We start from the raw sequence: 23,205 nt of genomic DNA, 5'->3' as shown, positions 1-23,205 counted from the left end.
TCAACTCTGCCACCTGAGTGGGAGTGAGCAGTGGCAACAATTCGGCCTACGGAAGGGAATCAGTATGAAATCATAAAGCATATATCGCAAAACCACAGGTTAGACATTCCGGTTTGGAAGAAGAATGTTACAACCGCCATCCGCCACTTACGCTGGAGAAGTTGGCATTGAGATGTTGCAGATCCCGAAGTTTTGCAAAACCAGAGAAGTTGCCAAAGTTGCCCTGAAGCCACTCTTTACTGCCTCTGTTGAAGGAGACACAGCCAGGATCTGCGAAGAAGACAGAAACAATGACATTGGCAGGGTATACCAACCACATGCCATCAAAACTTGACCTAATTGAGCCTGAGTGCCTGCGTTTACCTGATGAGTCATTTGTTGAAAGGAATGGCCGGATGAAATGAGTGTAGACAGCTTGCTGTTGTTCTCTGTCCATGGATGCCATTTGACTGCTGAATGCCTTGATGCTAAATATTGAGAGAAGGCTGTAAACATCTAACCAACTAGAAATAGGCAGGTTCATCTTCCATCAATGTTCACAGTAGAGCAATGTATCACATGTTTGCTTACACAGTCTGGTAGGTCTCGCAGCTGAAGTTCTTGGAGCTGAGGCAGAATAGGAAGTTGGGGGTTGTGGAGGCCAAAAACGGACGAATATTTGTCTGGAACCAGCTGCTGACAAAGTCATCACTCTGCAGTTGTGTCTGGCTGAAGTTGGCAATTCTCACCTCTCCGAGAGCCTCAAGTGCATGTGACAAGGATGGGTTGCTCTTGCCTGGTGCCTGGAATTTGGAAAATAATTTTGGTTTGACAGAATTGGCACGGGAAAACTAAATGTTTGTGATAATGTGGCATTTACCATGGTTGCGAATGTCTCAAGAGCCTTGTCTAGTTCAGGAGAAGCTTTTTGGAATAAAAGCTTCCAGACCTCTGTCGGGTATTTCCTGTTGCTTTCCAGTGTGCAGTTCATCAATGTGACCAAGTTGCTGGCTGTTAGGTGTGTAGCCTTGGAAAGACATAGACAAGAAATAAAGCAAAGTGTCTCAGATCCTATGGCTATTAGTTTCAGGAGGCTCGTGTAGCAAAAGCCAAATCTTGTTCTGGGATTGATAGCTTACATAAAACAAACTTACAGAGGAGCAAGCATGCTCAGTGAGGGTAAAACGGCACAGCGCTTCAGAGGAATTGTAAAGAGATAGTGTTTCTTGGACGTGTGATCTGAGGGGAAAAACAACCATTTAACCTTAGTTAGATTGTGTAAAAGAACTCCGCAAACCTAGCACCGGACAAATCTGCTATACACTTACCTATTGACTGCAGAACAGATGAGGTTCTCTGTGAAAAGACAAAAATGCGTATCAGATATTGTACCTTTGCAATGCAATCTTTTCATCAACGCTTTAATGTCTGGTAATTGACAGACTTACCATTGACCGGGGTCTTCTTGCACTGGAGAAAAGCAAATCATAATTGTTAGTTTAGTGGCAAAAGTTTGTTTAAGTTCAAAATACCTCAATGAAGCTCCTTAATATAAATCATGTTTGTATGCCAAACGTGTGTCCTGTACATTTGTTATCAACTATTGCAAAGCCTTTTCCATGTTATATCCCCATGTTAATGAACTCACCATGAAGGAGTCTGGAAGTGAGCAACCTGTTTGGAAGAAAATGTAAATGAAGTTATGTCATCAATACAGCTATCGTTACAAGTAATGGTAATTGGGTTTTCTAAAAAAAAAGTTTGTTAGCAGAGTGTTTTGAAACGTACGTGTGAATCTTTCCTTCAGTGACTTTATGCTTGATCTCAGGCTGTCCGAAAGGTGCAATGGCAGGGATTCCAAACTTTGCCCAAGACCAGCGAGTCTGAAGAAAGAATCAATCGTTGTCACTTGTCTGGTGCCAACGTTTGAAATCATCATTATGCAAACCTATAATGTCTAACTGTGGACTTTAGGAACATCATCTCTTACATAGCTCTGTAGGAGTGACAGCTGATGTTATTGGGGATAACCGCCAAGCTGCCAGGGTGGAGGCTCGCCAAGACCGGAGCCAACTGGTCCTGGAACAACATCTTAAAGTCTTCAGACTCAAAATCTTCAAATTCGGGCGCAAGGGCCGTCAAAGTTAGGTTCAAGATTGTGTCTCGTACACCTGGATTTTTGATGAGGGTGATGTTTTTCTGGAAATAAAAGTATACATGTTTCAGCACAGGAGAACATTTAGATTCCTGAAATGATTGTAGAGGTTAGAGCAAGTTTGGTGGCTCATCTTTGCATTCTAATGCATGGGGAAAACAGTCAGGCCACCATAATTGCAAATCCTTTAACATCTTAAGTGTTAAACAGATTTGGATTCAATTCCTGGCCTTTTTTCAGGTTCTGCAAAAATGTAACCATCTCAGGACAATTGTAACATGGCCGGCTTGCCAGCACGCTTTTTAAGAAAATAGGCCAATTCCAAAGTTAAGCATTCACCTGCTTGTTGGCTTTTGCAAAAGCAATTAAAAAGTGTTCAAACTCCTCATCATCAGACGACTCTATCAAGCTCGTCAACACCTCCCTTAGGAAGGCCTCATCCTCCAAAGCTCCACTGTCTGTATCCAATATCAGCTCAGCCTTCTGCTCTGGTGAGAGGGAGTCCACAACTGCCATCTAAGGATACAAACAAAGAGGATATACCACTTGCTTATAACCGTAACGTGCCAGAACAACTCCCGCGTGCAGATTTTCCATGTTCTGAATATTGTGTGGTTGTTTTCAAGGAATATTGCTAGCTTAATGTATGACTTACCACGGAAAGATTGAAGGCTTTGAGGTCAGAGTATTTTACGTGTTGGGAAAATGCACCCAAGTATGCTTCAAGCCATTCCGCATCACTCTGAATTCCCTGTCTGCAAACTAACGCAGGTAGATAGACATTAGCATGGGTACCATTTAGCAAGCTTTATTTTTCATCGATACACATGGGACAAGTTGAGTGCCAGCCAGTGTTAGCCCTACCTGGCTTGTTGATGACACTGGCCGATTTGTCCAGATAGCCTAGCAAGTTTTTTCCAATGCCTTTTCGTTGTCCCTTGGACATTGCAGGGGCAGCATTGCTCATCCCACTCACACTGCGTGGGATGAAAATAAACATTATTATGCAGTCCCACATTAGATGTTGAATTCTCTGCAATGCAAGCGTATTTATTTGTAAAGTGCTACTCACACGACTTGGAAGTTTTTGCAGGAAATGTTTGCGGTTGCACCCTTGATCATCATTGGACTGAAACTTGGGAGGACAGGAACCAGGATCTTATGGAACCAAACAAACCAGTCTTCTTCCATAAAGTGTGTGAAACGGGGACTGATAATGCTGAAGGTCCGATTCATTACACGGTCTCTCACAAACGGTTGGAAATCCGGGCCCTTTGAAATTACAACATTAGAGGGTTTAAAACACATACTACACTATACATGATGCAACAAAGGATGTAACACTATATTGGAAATGATAGAGTCCTCAACAACTAATGTAGAGGATTGCCATTCTTACTTCGATTTCAAAGGTGGCCTACCTTTCCATTAGCTGTCAGCTGTGTCAGGAATTCTTCCACATTTTCCAGAGCATCGCCCTCCTGGAGTCGCTCAAACACACGGTCAATGTGGTCGGTGTCATTCAAGGCCCCTGAGCTCAGTGTCAACTCTGCCACCTGAGTGGGAGTGAGCAGTGGCAACAATTCGGCCTACGGAAGGGAATCAGTATGAAATCATAAAGCATATATCGCAAAACCACAGGTTAGACATTCCGGTTTGGAAGAAGAATGTTACAACCGCCATCCGCCACTTACGCTGGAGAAGTTGGCATTGAGATGTTGCAGATCCCGAAGTTTTGCAAAACCAGAGAAGTTGCCAAAGTTGCCCTGAAGCCACTCTTTACTGCCTCTGTTGAAGGAGACACAGCCAGGATCTGCGAAGAAGACAGAAACAATGACATTGGCAGGGTATACCAACCACATGCCATCAAAACTTGACCTAATTGAGCCTGAGTGCCTGCGTTTACCTGATGAGTCATTTGTTGAAAGGAATGGCCGGATGAAATGAGTGTAGACAGCTTGCTGTTGTTCTCTGTCCATGGATGCCATTTGACTGCTGAATGCCTTGATGCTAAATATTGAGAGAAGGCTGTAAACATCTAACCAACTAGAAATAGGCAGGTTCATCTTCCATCAATGTTCACAGTAGAGCAATGTATCACATGTTTGCTTACACAGTCTGGTAGGTCTCGCAGCTGAAGTTCTTGGAGCTGAGGCAGAATAGGAAGTTGGGGGTTGTGGAGGCCAAAAACGGACGAATATTTGTCTGGAACCAGCTGCTGACAAAGTCATCACTCTGCAGTTGTGTCTGGCTGAAGTTGGCAATTCTCACCTCTCCGAGAGCCTCAAGTGCATGTGACAAGGATGGGTTGCTCTTGCCTGGTGCCTGGAATTTGGAAAATAATTTTGGTTTGACAGAATTGGCACGGGAAAACTAAATGTTTGTGATAATGTGGCATTTACCATGGTTGCGAATGTCTCAAGAGCCTTGTCTAGTTCAGGAGAAGCTTTTTGGAATAAAAGCTTCCAGACCTCTGTCGGGTATTTCCTGTTGCTTTCCAGTGTGCAGTTCATCAATGTGACCAAGTTGCTGGCTGTTAGGTGTGTAGCCTTGGAAAGACATAGACAAGAAATAAAGCAAAGTGTCTCAGATCCTATGGCTATTAGTTTCAGGAGGCTCGTGTAGCAAAAGCCAAATCTTGTTCTGGGATTGATAGCTTACATAAAACAAACTTACAGAGGAGCAAGCATGCTCAGTGAGGGTAAAACGGCACAGCGCTTCAGAGGAATTGTAAAGAGATAGTGTTTCTTGGACGTGTGATCTGAGGGGGAAAACAACCATTTAACCTTAGTTAGATTGTGTAAAAGAACTCCGCAAACCTAGCACCGGACAAATCTGCTATACACTTACCTATTGACTGCAGAACAGATGAGGTTCTCTGTGAAAAGACAAAAATGCGTATCAGATATTGTACCTTTGCAATGCAATCTTTTCATCAACGCTTTAATGTCTGGTAATTGACAGACTTACCATTGACCGGGGTCTTCTTGCACTGGAGAAAAGCAAATCATAATTGTTAGTTTAGTGGCAAAAGTTTGTTTAAGTTCAAAATACCTCAATGAAGCTCCTTAATATAAATCATGTTTGTATGCCAAACGTGTGTCCTGTACATTTGTTATCAACTATTGCAAAGCCTTTTCCATGTTATATCCCCATGTTAATGAACTCACCATGAAGGAGTCTGGAAGTGAGCAACCTGTTTGGAAGAAAATGTAAATGAAGTTATGTCATCAATACAGCTATCGTTACAAGTAATGGTAATTGGGTTTTCTAAAAAAAACGTTTGTTAGCAGAGTGTTTTGAAACGTACGTGTGAATCTTTCCTTCAGTGACTTTATGCTTGATCTCAGGCTGTCCGAAAGGTGCAATGGCAGGGATTCCAAACTTTGCCCAAGACCAGCGAGTCTGAAGAAAGAGCACATCAATCTTTGTCACTTGTCTGGTGCCAACGTTTGAAATCATCATTATGCAAACCTATAATGTCTAACTGTGGACTTTAGGAACATCATCTCTTACATAGCTCTGTAGGAGTGACAGCTGATGTTATTGGGGATAACCGCCAAGCTGCCAGGGTGGAGGCTCGCCAAGACCGGAGCCAACTGGTCCTGGAACAACATCTTAAAGTCTTCAGGCTCAAAATCTTCAAATTCGGGCGCAAGGGCCGTCAAAGTTAGGTTCAAGATTGTGTCTCGTACACCTGGATTTTTGATGAGGGTGATGTTTTTCTGGAAATAAAAGTATACATGTTTCAGCACAGGAGAACATTTAGATTCCTGAAATGATTGTAGAGGTTAGAGCAAGTTTGGTGGCTCATCTTTGCATTCTAATGCATGGGGAAAACAGTCAGGCCACCATAATTGCAAATCCTTTAACATCTTAAGTGTTAAACAGATTTGGATTCAATTCCTGGCCTTTTTTCAGGTTCTGCAAAAATGTAACCATCTCAGGACAACTGAACATGGCCGGCTTGCCAGCACGCTTTTTAAGAAAATAGGCCAATTCCAAAGTTAAGCATTCACCTGCTTGTTGGCTTTTGCAAAAGCAATTAAAAAGTGTTCAAACTCCTCATCATCAGGCGACTCTATCAAGCTCGTCAACACCTCCCTTAGGAAGGCCTCATCCTCCAAAGCTCCACTGTCTGTATCTAATATCAGCTCAGCCTTCTGCTCTGGTGAGAGGGAGTCCACAACTGCCATCTAAGGATACAAACAAAGAGGATATACCACTTGCTTATAACCATGACGTGCCAGAACAACTCCCGCGTGCAGATTTTCCATGTTCTGAATACTGTGTGGTTGTTTTCAAGGAATATTGCTAGCTTAATGTATGACTTACCGCGGAAAGATTGAAGGCTTTGAGGTCAGAGTATTTTACGTGTTGGGAAAATGCACCCAAGTATGCTTCAAGCCATTCCGCATCACTCTGAATTCCCTGTCTGCAAACTAACGCAGGTAGATAGACATTAGCATGGGTACCATTTAGCAAGCTTTATTTTTCATCGATACACATGGGACAAGTTGAGTGCCAGCCAGTGTTAGCCCTACCTGGCTTGTTGATGACACTGGCCGATTTGTCCAGATAGCCGAGCAAGTTTTTTCCAATGCCTTTTCGTTGTCCCTTGGACATTGCAGGGGCAGCATTGCTCATCCCACTCACACTGCGTGGGATGAAAATAAACATTATTATGCAGTCCCACATTAGATGTTGAATTCTCTGCAATGCAAGCGTATTTATTTGTAAAGTGCTACTCACACGACTTGGAAGTTTTTGCAGGAAATGTTTGCGGTTGCACCCTTGATCATCATTGGACTGAAACTTGGGAGGACAGGAACCAGGATCTTATGGAACCAAACAAACCAGTCTTCTTCCATAAAGTGTGTGAAACGGGTACTGATAATGCTGAAGGTCCGATTCATTACACGGTCTCTCACAAACGGTTGGAAATCCGGGCCCTTTGAAATTACAACATTAGAGGGTTTAAAACACATACTACACCATACATGATGCAACAAAGGATGTAACACTATATTGGAAATGATAGAGTCCTCAACAACTAATGTAGAGGATTGCCATTCTTACTCCGATTTCAAAGGTGGCCTACCTTTCCATTAGCTGTCAGCTGTGTCAGGAATTCTTCCACATTTTCCAGAGCATCGCCATCCTGGAGTCGCTCAAACACACGGTCAATGTGGTCGGTGTCATTCAAGGCCCCTGAGCTCAGTGTCAACTCTGCCACCTGAGTGGGAGTGAGCAGTGGCAACAATTCGGCCTACGGAAGGGAATCAATATGAAATCATAAAGCATATATCGCAAAACCACAGGTTAGACATTCCGGTTTGGAAGAAGAATGTTACAACCGCCATCCGCCACTTACGCTGGAGAAGTTGGCATTGAGATGTTGCAGATCCCGAAGTTTTGCAAAACCAGAGAAGTTGCCAAAGTTGCCCTGAAGCCACTCTTTACTGCCTCTGTTGAAGGAGACACAGCCAGGATCTGCGAAGAAGACAGAAACAATGACATTGGCAGGGTATACCAACCACATGCCATCAAAAATTGACCTAATTGAGCCTGAGTGCCTGCGTTTACCTGATGAGTCATTTGTTGAAAGGAATGGCCGGATGAAATGAGTGTAGACAGCTTGCTGTTGTTCTCTGTCCATGGATGCCATTTGACTGCTGAATGCCTTGATGCTAAATATTGAGAGAAGGCTGTAAACATCTAACCAACTAGAAATAGGCAGGTTCATCTTCCATCAATGTTCACAGTAGAGCAATGTATCATATGTTTGCTTACACAGTCTGGTAGGTCTCGCAGCTGAAGTTCTTGGAGCTGAGGCAGAATAGGAAGTTGGGGGTTGTGGAGGCCAAAAACGGACGAATATTTGTCTGGAACCAGCTGCTGACAAAGTCATCACTCTGCAGTTGTGTCTGGCTGAAGTTGGCAATTCTCACCTCTCCGAGAGCCTCAAGTGCATGTGACAAGGATGGGTTGCTCTTGCCTGGTGCCTGGAATTTGGAAAATAATTTTGGTTTGACAGAATTGGCACGGGAAAACAAAATGTTTGTGATAATGTGGCATTTACCATGGTTGCGAATGTCTCAAGAGCCTTGTCTAGTTCAGGAGAAGCTTTTTGGAATAAAAGCTTCCAGACCTCTGTCGGGTATTTCCTGTTGCTTTCCAGTGTGCAGTTCATCAATGTGACCAAGTTGCTGGCTGTTAGGTGTGTAGCCTTGGAAAGACATAGACAAGAAATGAAGCAAAGTGTCTCAGATCCTATGGCTATTAGTTTCAGGAGGCTCGTGTAGCAAAAGCCAAATCTTGTTCTGGGATTGATAGCTTACATAAAACAAACTTACCGAGGAGCAAGCATGCTCAGTGAGGGTAAAACGGCACAGCGCTTCAGAGGAATTGTAAAGAGCTGGTGTTTCTTGGACGTGTGATCTGAGGGGGAAAACAACCATTTAACCTTAGTTAGATTGTGTAAAAGAACTCCGCAAACCTAGCACCGGACACATCTGCTATACACTTACCTATTGACTGCAGAACAGATGAGGTTCTCTGTGAAAAGACAAAAATGCGTATCAGATATTGTACCTTTGCAATGTAATCTTTTCATCAACGCTTTAATGTCTGGTAATTGACAGACTTACCATTGACCGGGGTCTTCTTGCACTGGAGAAAAGCAAATCATAATTGTTAGTTTAGTGGCAAAACTTTGTTTAAGTTCAAAATACCTCAATGAAGCTCCTTAATATAAATCATGTTTGTATGCCAAATGTGTATCCTGTAAATTTGTTATCAACTATTGCAAAGCCTTTTCCATGTTATATCCCCATGTTAATGAACTCACCATGAAGGAGTCTGGAAGTGAGCAACCTGTTTGGAAGAAAATGTAAATGAAGTTATGTCATCAATACAGCTATCGTTACAAGTAATGGTAATTGGGTTTTCTAAAAAAAACGTTTGTTAGCAGAGTGTTTTGAAACGTACGTGTGAATCTTTCCTTCAGTGACTTTATGCTTGATCTCAGGCTGTCCGAAAGGTGCAATGGCAGGGATTCCAAACTTTGCCCAAGACCAGCGAGTCTGAAGAAAGAGCACATCAATCTTTGTCACTTGTCTGGTGCCAACGTTTGAAATCATCATTATGCAAACCTATAATGTCTAACTGTGGACTTTAGGAACATCATCTCTTACATAGCTCTGTAGGAGTGACAGCTGATGTTATTGGGGATAACCGCCAAGCTGCCAGGGTGGAGGCTCGCCAAGACCGGAGCCAACTGGTCCTGGAACAACATCTTAAAGTCTTCAGGCTCAAAATCTTCAAATTCGGGCGCAAGGGCCGTCAAAGTTAGGTTCAAGATTGTGTCTCGTACACCTGGATTTTTGATGAGGGTGATGTTTTTCTGGAAATAAAAGTATACATGTTTCAGCACAGGAGAACATTTAGATTCCTGAAATGATTGTAGAGGTTAGAGCAAGTTTGGTGGCTCATCTTTGCATTCTAATGCATGGGGAAAACAGTCAGGCCACCATAATTGCAAATCCTTTAACATCTTAAGTGTTAAACAGATTTGGATTCAATTCCTGGCCTTTTTTCAGGTTCTGCAAAAATGTAACCATCTCAGGACAACTGAACATGGCCGGCTTGCCAGCACGCTTTTTAAGAAAATAGGCCAATTCCAAAGTTAAGCATTCACCTGCTTGTTGGCTTTTGCAAAAGCAATTAAAAAGTGTTCAAACTCCTCATCATCAGGCGACTCTATCAAGCTCGTCAACACCTCCCTTAGGAAGGCCTCATCCTCCAAAGCTCCACTGTCTGTATCTAATATCAGCTCAGCCTTCTGCTCTGGTGAGAGGGAGTCCACAACTGCCATCTAAGGATACAAACAAAGAGGATATACCACTTGCTTATAACCGTGACGTGCCAGAACAACTCCCGCGTGCAGATTTTCCATGTTCTGAATACTGTGTGGTTGTTTTCAAGGAATATTGCTAGCTTAATGTATGACTTACCGCGGAAAGATTCAATCAATCAATCAATCAATGTTTATTTATATAGCCCAATATCACAAATGTTACATTTGTCTCAGTGGACTTCACAGTTTGTACAGAATATCAGTATGACAATACGACACCCTCTGTCCTTAGACCCTCACATCGTACAAGGAAAAACTTCCAGAGAAAACCCCACAGTTTAAAGGGAAAAATGGGAGAAACCTCAGGGAGAGCAACAGAGGAGGGATCCCTCTCCCAGGACGGACAGACGTGCAATAGATGCCGTGTGTAAATTGAAAAGATAATACATTTGCAACATAGGTAGTCCAAATGTTTTGAAATGCATGTGTGTATAAAAGATTGAAGGCTTTGAGGTCAGAGTATTTTACGTGTTGGGAAAATGCACCCAAGTATGCTTCAAGCCATTCCGCATCACTCTGAATTCCCTGTCTGCAAACTAAGGTAGGTAGATAGACATTAGCATGGGTACCATTTAGCAAGCTTTATTTTTCATCGATGCACATGGGACAAGTTGAGTGCCAGCCAGTGTTAGCCCTACCTGGCTTGTTGATGACACTGGCCGATTTGTCCAGATAGCCTAGCAAGGCTTTTCCAATGCCTTTTCGTTGTCCCTTGGACATTGCAGGGGCAGCATTGCTCATCCCACTCACACTGCGTGGGATAAAAATAAACATTATTATGCACTCCCACATTAGATGTTGAATTCTCTGCAATGCAAGCGTATTTATTTGTAAAGTGCTACTCACACGACTTGGAAGTTTTTGCAGGAAATGTTTGCGGTTGCACTCTTGATCATCATTGGACTGAAACTTGGGAGGACAGGAACCAGGATCTTATGGAACCAAACAAACCAGTCTTCTTCCATAAAGTGTGTGAAACGGGGACTGATAATGCTGAAGGTCCGATTCATTACACGGTCTCTCACAACAGGTTGGAAATCCGGGCCCTGTGAAATGACAATATTAGAGGGTTTAAAACACATACTACACTATACATGATGCAACAAAGGATGTAACACTATATTGGAAATGATAGAGTCCTCGACAACTAATGTAGAGGATTGCCATTCTTACTCCGATTTCAAAGGTGGCCTACCTTTCCATTAGCTGTCAGCTGTGTCAGGAATTCTTCCACATTTTCCAGAGCATCGCCCTCCTGGAGTCGCTCAAACACACGGTCAATGTGATCGGTGTCATTCAAGGCCCCTGAGCTCAGTGTCAACTCTGCCACCTGAGTGGGAGTGAGCAGTGGCAACAATTCGGCCTACGGAAGGGAATCAATATGAAATCATAAAGCATCTATTGCAAAACCACAGGTTAGACATTCCGGTTTGGAAGAAGAATGTTACAACCGCCATCCGCCACTTACGCTGGAGAAGTTGGCATTGAGATGTTGCAGATCCCGAAGTTTTGCAAAACCAGAGAAGTTGCCAAAGTTGCCCTGAAGCCACTCTTTACTGCCTCTGTTGAAGGAGACACAGCCAGGATCTGCGAAGAAGACAGAAACAATGACATTGGCAGGGTATACCAACCACATGCCATCAAAACTTGACCTAATTGAGCCTGAGTGCCTGCGTTTACCTGATGAGTCATTTCTTGAAAGGAATGGCCGGATGAAATGAGTGTAGACAGCTTGCTGTTGTTCTCTGTCCATGGATGCCATTTGACTGCTGAATGCCTTGATCCTAAATATTGAGAGAAGGCTGTAAACATCTAACCAACTAGAAATAGGCAGGTTCATCTTCCATCAATGTTCACAGTAGAGCAATGTATCACATGTTTGCTTACACAGTCTGGTAGGTCTCGCAGCTGAAGTTCTTAGAGCTGAGGCAGAATAGGAAGTTGGGGGTTGTGGAGGCCAAAAACGGACGAATATTTGTCTGGAACCAGCTGCTGACAAAGTCATCACTCTGCAGTTGTGTCTGGCTGAAGTTGGCAATTCTCACCTCTCCGAGAGCCTCAAGTGCATGTGACAAGGATGGGTTGCTCTTGCCTGGTGCCTGGAATTTGGAAAATAATTTTGGTTTGACAGAATTGGCACGGGAAAACACCAATTTTGTGATAATGTGGCATTTACCATGGTTGCGAATGTCTCAAGAGCCTTGTCTAGTTCAGGAGAAGCTTTTTGGAATAAAAGCTTCCAGACCTCTGTCGGGTATGTCCTGTTGCTTTCCAGTGTGCAGTTCATCAATGTGACCAAGTTGCTGGCTGTTAGATGTGTAGCCTTGGAAAGAAATAGACAAGAAATAAAGCAAAGTGTCTCAGATCCTATGGCTATTAGTTTCAGGAGGCTCGTGTAGCAAAAGCCAAATCTTGTTCTGGGATTGATAGCTTACATAAAACAAACTTACCGAGGAACAAGCATGCTCAGTGAGGGTAAAACGGCACAGCGCTTCAGAGGAATTGTAAAGAGATAGTGCTTCTTGGACGTGTGATCTGAGTGAGAAAACCACCATTTAACCTTAGTTAGATTGTGTAAAAGAACTCCGCAAACCTAGCACCGGACAAATCTGCTATACACTTACCTATTGACTGCAGCACAGATGAGGTTCTCTGTGAGAAGACAAAAATGCATATCAGATATTGTACCTTTGCAATGCAATCTTTTCATCAACACTTTAATGTCTGGTAATTGACAGACTTACCATTGACCGGGGTCTTCTTGCACTGGAGAAAAGCAAATCATAATTGTTAGTTTAGTTGCAAAAGTTTGTTTAAGTTCAAAATACCTCAATGAAGCTCCTTAAAGGCCCAGTGAAGTGTGCACCTGTGCATGATCTGTTATGCTAATACGTATAGTAATGACCAAAATTGTCCATTGGAACCCATATCAAAAGATGTTGAAATAGCAACGAATTTGACGAATTTTGAATTTGCCGGGGAAATCTGCAGTCGACCTTCGCCTTCGTGGGCGTGGCTTGCGATCTACTGTGTGACTTCACGAGATGGACGCCGCCGCACTGTTTACATTCACAACCGTTCATTTTTTCTCTTTTTCAATGTCGAATTTCTCAACGTTTTTGAGCTAGTATTTTCCTGGAAAGTGTGTCGGAGTCGACTGGAAGTGATTGCCAATCGAGAAAACCTGACAATGGAGGCGACAGTGAAGAAAGAGGGATGAAAAACACAGGGGAAACGATGCATTGCCGCTGGCTGTAGTAATGTCAAGTCTGCCGAAGTGGCGATGTTTCTGTTCCCAAAAGATGAAGGTGAGCCTGGCTGGTGTCATTGTTTCGTAGATTCTTTGATTGATCATGATAAATAAAGGCCACTGGTCGATTCGAGAGAGAGAGAAAGAGAGACTGAGAGAGTTACAGGGTTGTCGTTAGCATCTGGTGCTACTGTAGCTCGGAGCTAACGGAGATTAGCTGTTTCAACAATAAGGAGAGGGAGAGTGCTCTCCTGTGGGACTGTGAGAGATAACGTCAGCTCAGGGAGGTAAACTGTAGCCTAAGTTATCTCAGTGGGTTTGGTCATCTATGTAAACAAATATTTCCATCTATGTAATATTAGTTGTATAAAATAGGTTAAGAAATCCTTCCAATGTTTTTTGATTATTGAAATATATGTTTCATATGAGTGTTGAGAGCTGTATCCATAAATCTCTTAATGTTGCCCTCAAAGTGCACCAAATTGATCACTTTCCTCATCTATCCTGTCCGAAAAGCTGTCCAAATCAATCATTTCTCTCACACTAGTATCACTTTCCAAAGTCTCCGCCATGTTTACAATCGCAACTGGGTACATCTTGTGACGTCACAGCCACTATCGTCTGCAACTTCCGTTAGGCTCAGACTCCAAAATTAATAATTCATTAATTCATTAATTATGAATTATTAAAAATTATTTTAGCCATGAACAGGCACAATGATATGTAAGGAATGAAACTGCCATTTCATTTTGGTGCAAAAACATGCACTTGACTGGGTCTTTAATATAAATCATTTTTGTATGCCAAACGTGTGTCCTGTACATTTGTTATCAACTATTGCAAAGCCTTTTCCATGTTATATCCCCATGTTAATGAACTCACCATGAAGGAGTCTGGAAGTGAGCAACCTGTTTGGAAGAAAATGTAAATGAAGTTATGTCATCAATACAGCTATCGTTACAAGTAATGGTAATTGGGATTTCTAAAAAAAAAGTTTGTTAGCAGAGTGTTTTGAAACGTACGTGTGAATCTTTCCTTCAGTGACTTTATGCTTGATCTCAGGCTGTCCGAAAGGTGCAATGGCAGGGATTCCAAACTTTGCCCAAGACCAGCGAGTCTGAAGAAAGAGCACATCAATCCTTGTCACTTGTCTGGTGCCAACGTTTGAAATCATCATTATGCAAACCTATAATGTCTAACTGTGGACTTTAGGAACATCATCTCTTACATAGCTCTGTAGGAGTGACAGCTGATGTTATTGGGGATAACCGCCAAGCTGCCAGGGTGGAGGCTCGCCAAGACCGGAGCCAACTGGTCCTGGAACAACATCTTAAAGTCTTCAGGCTCAAATTCTTCAAATTCAGGCGCAAGGGCCGTCAAAGTCAGGTTCAAGATTGTGTCTCGTACACCTGGATTTTTGATGAGGGTGATGTTTTTCTGGAAATAAAAGTATACATGTTTCAGCACAGGAGAACGTTTAGATTCCTGAAAGGATTGTAGAGGTTAGAGCAAGTTTGGTGGCTCATCTTTGCATTATAATGCATGGGGAAAACAGTCAGGCCACCATAATTGCAAATCCTTTAACATCTTAAGTGTTAAACAGATTTGGATTCAATTCCTGGCCTTTTTTCAGGTTCTGCAAAAATGTAACCATCTCAGGACAATTGTAACATGGCCGGCTTGCCAGCACGCTTTTTAAGAAAATAGGCCAATTCCAAAGTTAAGCATTCACCTGCTTGTTGGCTTTTGCAAAAGCAATTAAAAAGTGTTCAAACTCCTCATCATCAGGCGACTCTATCAAGCTCGTCAACACCTCCCTTAGGAAGGCCTCATCCTCCAAAGCTCCACTGTCTGTATCCAATATCAGCTCAGCCTTCTGCTCTGGTGAGAGGGAGTCCACAACTGCCATCTAAGGATACAAACAAAGAGGATATACCACTTGCTTTTCACCGTGACGTGCCAGAACAACTCCCGCGTGCAGATTTTCCATGTTCTGAATACTGTGTGGTTGTTTTCAAGGAATATTGCTGGCTTAATGTATGACTTACCGCGGAAAGATTGAAGGCTTTGAGGTCAGAGTATTTTACGTGTTGGGAAAATGCACCCAAGTATGCTTCAAGCCATTCCGCATCACTCTGAATTCCCTGTCTGCAAACTAAGGCAGGTAGATAGACATTAGCATGGGTACCATTTAGCAAGCTTTATTTTTCATCGATACACATGGGACAAGTTGAGTGCCAGCCAGTGTTAGCCCTACCTGGCTTGTTGATGACACTGGCCGATTTGTCCAGATAGCCTAGCAAGGCTTTTCCAATGCCTTTTCGTTGTCCCCTGGACATTGCAGGGGCAGCATTGCTCATCCCACTCACACTGCGTGGGATAAAAATAAACATTATTATGCAGTCCCACATTAGATGTTGAATTCTCTGCAATGCAAGCGTATTTATTTGTAAAGTGCTACTCACACGACTTGGAAGTTTTTGCAGGAAATGTTTGCGGTTGCACTCTTGATCATCATTGGACTGAAACTTGGGAGGACAGGAACCAGGATCTTATGGAACCAAACAAACCAGTCTTCTTCCATAAAGTGTGTGAAACGGGGACTGATAATGCTGAAGGTCCGATTCATTACACGGTCTCTCACTACAGGTTGGAAATCCGGGCCCTGTGAAATGACAATATTAGAGGGTTTAAAACACATACTACACTATACATGATGCAACAAAGGATGTAACACTATATTGGAAATGATAGAGTCCTCGACAACTAATGAAGAGGATTGCCATTCCCAGGATTGCCATTCTTACTCCGATTTCAAAGGTGGCCTACCTTTCCATTAGCTGTCAGCTGTGTCAGGAATTCTTCCACATTTTCCAGAGCATCGCCCTCCTGGAGTCGCTCAAACACACGGTCAATGTGATCGGTGTCATTCAAGGCCCCTGAGCTCAGTGTCAACTCTGCCACCTGAGTGGGAGTGAGCAGTGGCAACAATTCGGCCTACGGAAGGGAATCAATATGAAATCATAAAGCATATATCGCAAAACCACAGGTTAGACATTCCGGTTTGGAAGAAGAATGTTACAACCGCCATCCGCCACTTACGCTGGAGAAGTTGGCATTGAGATGTTGCAGATCCCGAAGTTTTGCAAAACCAGAGAAGTTGCCAAAGTTGCCCTGAAGCCACTCTTTACTGCCTCTGTCGAAGGAGACACAGCCAGGATCTGCGAAGAAGACAGAAACAATGACATTGGCAGGGTATACCAACCACATGCCATCAAAACTTGACCTAATTGAGCCTGAGTGCCTGCGTTTACCTGATGAGTCATTTGTTGAAAGGAATGGCCGGATGAAATGAGTGTAGACAGCTTGCTGTTGTTCTCTGTCCATGGATGCCATTTGACTGCTGAATGCCTTGATGCTAAATATTGAGAGAAGGCTGTAAACATCTAACCAACTAGAAATAGGCAGGTTCATCTTCCATCAATGTTCACAGTAGAGCAATGTATCACATGTTTGCTTACACAGTCTGGTAGGTCTCGCAGCTGAAGTTCTTGGAGCTGAGGCAGAATAGGAAGTTGGGGGTTGTGGAGGCCAAAAACGGACGAATATTTGTCTGGAACCAGCTGCTGACAAAGTCATCACTCTGCAGTTGTGTCTGGCTGAAGTTGGCAATTCTCACCTCTCCGAGAGCCTCAAGTGCATGTGACAAGGATGGGTTGCTCTTGCCTGGTGCCTGGAATTTGCAAAAATAGTTTTGGTTTGACAGAATTGGCACGGGAAAACACACATTTTGTGATAATGTGGGATTTACCATGGTTGCGAATGTCTCAAGAGCCTTGTCTAGTTCAGGAGAAGCTTTTTGGAATAAAAGCTTCCAGACCTCTGTCGGGTATGTCCTGTTGCTTTTCAGTGTGCAGTTCATCAATGTGACCAAGTTGCTGGCTGTTAGATGTGTAGCCTTGGAAAGACATAGACAAGAAATAAAGCAAAGTGTCTCAGATCTTATGGCTATTAGTTTCAGGAGGCTCGTGTAGCAAAAGCCAAATCTTGTTCTGGGATTGATAGCTTACATAAAACAAACTTACCGAGGAACAAGCATGCTCAGTGAGGGTAAAACGGCACAGCGCTTCAGAGGAATTGTAAAGAGATAGTGTTTCTTGGACGTGTGATCTGAGGGAAAAAAAAAAACATTTAACCTTAGTTAGATTGTGTAAAAGAACTCCGCAAACCTAGCACCGGACAAATCTGCTATACACTTACCTATTGACTGCAGCACAGATGAGGTTCTCTGTGAGAAGACAAAAATGCGTATCAGATATTGTACCTTTGCAATGCAATCTTTTCATCAATGCTTTAATGTCTGGTAATTGACAGACTTACCATTGACCGGGGTCTTCTTGCACTAGAGAAAAGCAAATCATAATTGTTAGTTTAGTGGCAAAAGTTTGTTTAAGTTCAAAATACCTCAATGAAGCTCCTTAATATAAATCATGTTTGTATGCCAAACGTGTGTCCTGTACATTTGTTATCAACTATTGCAAAGCCTTTTCCATGTTATATCCCCATGTTAATGAACTCACCATGAAGGAGTCTGGAAGTGAGCAACCTGTTTGGAAGAAAATGTAAATTAAGTTATGTCATCAATACAGCTATCGTTACAAGTAATGGTAATTGGGTTTTCTAAAAAAAAAGTTTGTTAGCAGAGTGTTTTGAAACGTACGTGTGAATCTTTCCTTCAGTGACTTTATGCTTGATCTCAGGCTGTCCGAAAGGTGCAATGGCAGGGATTCCAAACTTTGCCCAAGACCAGCGAGTCTGAAGAAAGAGCACATCAATCTTTGTCACTTGTCTGGTGCCAACGTTTGAAATCATCATTATGCAAACCTATAATGTCTAACTGTGGACTTTAGGAACATCATCTCTTACATAGCTCTGTAGGAGTGACAGCTGATGTTATTGGGGATAACCGCCAAGCTGCCGGGGTGGAGGCTCGCCAAGACAGGAGCCAACTGGTCCTGGAACAACATCTTAAAGTCTTCAGGCTCAAATCCTTCAAATTCAGGCGCAAGGGCCGTCAAAGTCAGGTTCAAGATTGTGTCTCGTACACCTGGATTTTTGATTAGGGTGATGTTTTTCTGGAAATAAAAGTATACATGTTTCAGCACAGAAGAACATTTAGATTCCTGAAATGATTTTAGTCAATTCAACAAAATTCCTGGCCTTTTTTTAAGTTCTGCAAAAAGTTCCCAGCCCAGGTCAACTATAACATGGCTGGTTTGAAGGCATGTTTTTGATTTAAAAAAAGTTCAATTTCTAAGTAAAGCATTCACCTGCTTGTTGTTCTTTGCAAATGCTTTGAAGAAATCCTTAAACTTCTCATTGTCTGATGACCCTTTGAAGCTTGTCAATACTTTCTTTACCAGGGCCTCATCCTCCAAAGCTCCACTGTCTGGATCCAAGATCAGCTCCGCCTTCTGCTCTGGTGAGAGTTGTTCCAAACTCTTTTTCTGTCAACAAATTTATTTTTTATTGTGTTGCTTGTACATCATTATTTCCAAGAACAGAAATACAAACATTATTATACAAAATTACACATATGCATATGTGTGATTTATAGAATAAAATACTACTCACTGCAGAGAAGTTTTTGTTGATTTCTTTAAGCTCCTTCAGACTTGATAAGTTTGAAAAAATTCCAAGATTTTTCTCCAGCCATTCTGCACTGCCATTCACACTTTTTGTGCAGCCAGGCTCTTTTGAATAATAAGTAGCATAAAGAGATATCATGTCATAATATATAGAGTCCAAACTTTTTTTTTTGTATGTTCTAATATCAACAAGGTAGTTTGTGAGTGGTTTATTGTTATGCCCTTGTAAATAGTCTAATGAAAAGTTTTTAATGTGTATGCAATTCTAAATAGTTGTTATTAACCCAGTTTTTAGAGTGTTAATGATCTTCTGAGTTCATCATTTGTATTTATTAAGCCTACCATTTGTTATATGTTTACCTGGTAAATCCTTTCTTGATAGGTAGGCATGAATGAAGTGTTGGTAGATTAGTTTTGTCTTCTCTTTTTGAGAGTCCTCCAGCTCATCGCTCATAGCGTCAATCCTTGAAAATACATATTAATTATTGTTCTTCTTATAACAACAAAAATGAAGATCATAAGTTACTTTTGTTGTTCGATTTTGTGATAAAACGTGCACTGTTAACTGCGAAAGTGAACACTTTTTTGACTTTATTTCCATGCGCTACAGAACTCCATCAAGCCCCCTGACATTCATCAACCTTCATTAAAAGAAATCCTACAACTGAATCTCCTTATTTTACTGGTCTCATAAGTCTCAATATACTGTGTTATTTTGTAGCAGCTTTTACAAATAAACATGGTATACAGTTAGATTTCAGCATGCAACAGTAAAAGGGAATTTAAGAAACTTACAATTCTTGGTAAGAACTGCAGCTGAAGTTCTGTCTGCTCAGTTGGGTTAGGAAGTGTTTGTTGACATGGGACAAAAGAGGAGCCATCTTTATTTTGAACCACCGTCTGATGAATCTTGGGTCACAGTGATGACCAAGACTCAGACTTTCCAGAACACCAAATATATCCAGAACATTAAATCCAGACTCTTTGGTGACCTGTTATAAGAAAAAGTTGACATAAACCATTGAATAATGAAGCTGCATTTGTCAGATTGTTAGCTTTTTTTGTGTTACTCAGTTCTATGGGAAACAAATGTTAGTGAATAACTTAACAATGTATTAAGTGTTACAAATTGGTTTAGCCCCACCACCAACCAATAAAGCATCAAAGTTGAATTATTCCAACAGTGATTGATATTTAGTGTGTCTTAACACTATATCCAACAAGAGCTTATGCTTACAGATAATTATTATTTATTTCAAAAAGTTCAAGACAAAACCTATATTTTCAAAAACCTATACATAATGCATATATTTCCATCTAAACATATTTTCTTATGTATGAAAATAAGTATATCCTGAATGAATGTGTTGTTGTCTTTGTACCTTAACATCTTTGTACCTTAACAAGTGGAATTTGATGCCATGACAACTAAGTAATAGTCCATTCCAGTTCATTAGATAATGGCATATGCTTTCAGAAAACATTGAATATTTCTAAATATCTGAAACTTAATTTTTCTAGCTTTCATTCATCCGTGTAGGGTAGTTATTGACTAATATTTCATTTGTGGTATTTCCTCCTAAATGGATGAGGGCAAAGAGATTCTCTGTGACTACAACAAAAATAAAAATGTTTGTGTTTTTTACCAGTTGAGAGAAGACTTTCAAAGTTGACTCCACGAGCTCCCTGAGGTCTTCTACCAACTCCTCCTCCTCCTCCTCCTCCTCCTCCTCCTCCTCCTCGTATTCTGGTAAGCTTGCATTTTTACCCCTTTTACAGGATAGCTCCTTTACCAGTGTGTCCACTGCATGAGATATCTATAGGGAAAAAGTATTGAATAATTTGTATTACACTGCAACATAGGAAGGTGGCAGCCTGGCTTAATAATGGCAAGTGAACACAAGGGGGTGTCATTTATCACCAATGCTCTGTGGTGACTTTCTAAACATCATTGGGTTTGTTTGGCACTTTGAATGTACTTCTTGGGTGAATTCTGCAACACTTACTGCTTGACTGGCATTTTGTAGATTTTCTGCATTACAAGATTCTTGAGAACCATTGCCTGGATTGATAGCATTGCTATTAGAACAAAATAAACAAATAAACAAAAATGAATGTAAAAATTCCGTTTTGTTGTCTATTGGTGTGTTAATGTGTTAAGTCAAATAACAGTTTCAATATTGTTTTGACATACTGACCAGTTTTCAGATATCCCTCGACCTGTGCCTACAAATATCAAAACATAAATGATTATCTAAATATCTCTATAACAAAAAACGTTTTCTGAAAACACCTAATAAACAGTGAAATTACACTTAATTTCACAATTTAACATGAATTACATTGAGTTGAGATAGCTTTCTTCTTACCTGATGTTTTGTTTGACTGAAACCAAAATGAAAGTACATTTATTGAGTATTTAACAGAAGACACACATAAAACTAGTTTTATATTTACTGCTGAATACAAAAATTGACTTACATCTGCAGAGACCAGTGCTGATATGCATACTGAGGAAATTAAGGGAAGAAAGCACTTTTGTCATTTCAATATTTTTCCCATGTGTATTACTGTAGTAAGTGAACGATCCTCGTTTAGATATTATTAACGAAAAATAAGGCGGGCACGTACCGACACCGACTGCTGAGAGTAGTAGAACTTGCCCTAAAGTTCTGGGGCCACCCATCGTGAAAACGCTTTTAAATCACCTTTTCATGTGTTTTAATTTTAGAAGAAGAAGACAGGGAAAAAAGGAAAACATTTGTCAGAAGCATGTGACAATTGGCATCCATTGCCGGTTGTGAAATAAATAAATGCAGTCCAATAAATCTAGTTTGATTTTCAATACGAACAAAACTAAGAAACATTTCCAAAGCACAATTGAGCTCACAAATTATTAAATTGACTAATCTGGCCAAATCTATATTTTTGTATTTTTTTCCCTTACGATACTGACACTGCCACTCATACCTTGTTGAATCACGCAAACAATGTGTAATTTTTACTTTTTACAATTTACATTGGACAACTCACATTTGATTGATTGAATTACAAAATCTACACAGTTTCAACTATCATTTATTACATTTCCCCTATTATAAACAGCTTTTCCCATGCTTACAAAAAAAAGAAGTAAGATAAGCTATAGAAAGAAGTGCGACAGATTGAGCTCACCTCTGTATCTCCTCCGCTCCGCAAAACAAAGTGAGGATTCCAATTAGAGGTGAAGCACTCCTAACATTTGGGTGGAGCTCAAATTCAGATATGAATACCTGCTCAGAATGTTTTGTTAGCGGGTAGAACATTCCATTTTGACATAACCAATCAGGGTTAAAGCTGGTCACTCAGTTTTAAAAAAAGACAAACAAATACACCCTTTAACAACACAAGACAAATTACTGGCTGTCTTTGGTTTTGTTTTGGAAATAACAATGCTTTGAATATACTTTTTATTAACAGATTGCATATTGGGGTATGTCTACACAGACATACATGCACCTTAAAACTCTACCTTTAGTTCAAATACACAAGATAAAAAAACAATCAATAAGTATAAAAGGGGCCAAAAGAAAGATACATTTCCAATCATTTTATATTAATATATCTAATTAAAAAATAAATCCCCATTCTCGCTCTGTTGTTCTTCCTTTCTTCGGGCTCGGGTCCTTTACCAGAGGCCTGGTAGCCTGAGGGTTTATGCTTAGTGTCTTAGCTGTTCCAAGGAGTGCACTCTCCTCGGTTGTTGTTTGTGGGATTTGCAGGAGCCACTGTCCAAGTTTAGGGGTTATGGCCCTTGGTGCCCAAATCTCGAAGTTGGGAGTGTTGATGACATCCCTTACCGTAGCATCTTTGTTGTACCTCATCAATCCCTAGTTGTGAATCTGTTTGCAACTGCGGATATTGGAACATTGAGCTAGAAGTTGTAAACAAATTGGTCTAGATGTTAAGTTTCTATGTATCCATTGGTGCTACATCCTCCCCATGTAACTCCTCAGGGACAGACTGCTGCACCCCCGGTGCCTCACGGAGAGATGTCCTTCTTTCCTGCAGCGGTCAGACTGTACAACCACCACGGCCCCTGGTAGACCCCCCCCCATCACAAAATACAGACTGTTGAGATCTTGTGCAATAAAATGGCAATGTACAATATAGACACTTTTCTTGAAATAATGTGCAATAAACATCATTAGCATCATCAATCATATTTTGTATAATGTCCCTTGAAGTTCTTGAGGTTGCTGCTCATCATTTTTAG

General features: G+C 41.3%; 2 protein-coding genes and 2 long non-coding RNA genes across 4 annotated transcripts in view; 1 reads left to right on the top strand and 3 right to left on the bottom strand.

The window, feature by feature from the left end:
* LOC307046250 overlaps positions 1–23,097 on the top strand; it is a 36,454-nt gene extending 13,357 nt beyond the window's left edge. Inside the window, exons 3-5 of the long non-coding RNA XR_013810117.1 lie at positions 18,726–18,784; positions 20,600–20,700; positions 22,946–23,097. This is a non-coding gene — a long non-coding RNA (uncharacterized lncRNA). The remainder of the gene's footprint in view (positions 1–18,725; positions 18,785–20,599; positions 20,701–22,945) is intronic.
* Positions 336–6,781, bottom strand: LOC307013448 (uncharacterized protein; the record flags this gene model as incomplete). Its single annotated transcript, XM_079640847.1, has 28 exons — positions 336–345; positions 393–467; positions 571–782; positions 860–1,006; positions 1,134–1,218; positions 1,308–1,335; positions 1,428–1,449; positions 1,628–1,653; positions 1,768–1,862; positions 1,970–2,178; positions 2,474–2,650; positions 2,790–2,896; positions 2,999–3,111; positions 3,207–3,406; positions 3,556–3,723; positions 3,829–3,947; positions 4,041–4,144; positions 4,248–4,459; positions 4,537–4,683; positions 4,811–4,895; positions 4,985–5,012; positions 5,105–5,126; positions 5,305–5,330; positions 5,445–5,539; positions 5,651–5,859; positions 6,154–6,330; positions 6,470–6,576; positions 6,679–6,781. The coding sequence occupies 28 exons, from the start codon at positions 6,779–6,781 to the stop codon at positions 336–338; spliced, it is 3,108 nt and encodes a 1,035-aa protein (XP_079496973.1).
* On the bottom strand, positions 7,693–11,813 carry LOC307013447 (uncharacterized protein; the record flags this gene model as incomplete). Its single annotated transcript, XM_079640846.1, has 17 exons — positions 11,733–11,813; positions 11,521–11,639; positions 11,248–11,415; positions 10,899–11,098; positions 10,691–10,803; positions 10,521–10,588; positions 9,834–10,010; positions 9,331–9,539; positions 9,125–9,219; positions 8,985–9,010; positions 8,785–8,806; positions 8,665–8,692; positions 8,491–8,575; positions 8,217–8,363; positions 7,928–8,139; positions 7,750–7,824; positions 7,693–7,702 (listed from the first exon to the last, which is right to left on the bottom strand). The coding sequence occupies exons 1-17, from the start codon at positions 11,803–11,805 to the stop codon at positions 7,693–7,695; spliced, it is 1,827 nt and encodes a 608-aa protein (XP_079496972.1). The 5' UTR covers positions 11,806–11,813.
* LOC307013372 lies at positions 16,643–17,193 on the bottom strand. Its single transcript, XR_013800966.1, has 3 exons — positions 17,114–17,193; positions 16,824–17,035; positions 16,643–16,720 (listed from the first exon to the last, which is right to left on the bottom strand). It is a non-coding gene; the product is annotated as an uncharacterized lncRNA (long non-coding RNA).
* Positions 23,098–23,205: the final 108 nt, after the last annotated feature.

Source organism: Notothenia rossii (assembly GCF_949606895.1).
Source record: "Notothenia rossii genome assembly, chromosome: 7".
NCBI lineage: Eukaryota > Metazoa > Chordata > Actinopteri > Perciformes > Nototheniidae > Notothenia > Notothenia rossii.
This window is presented reverse-complemented; position numbering and strand designations above follow the sequence as displayed.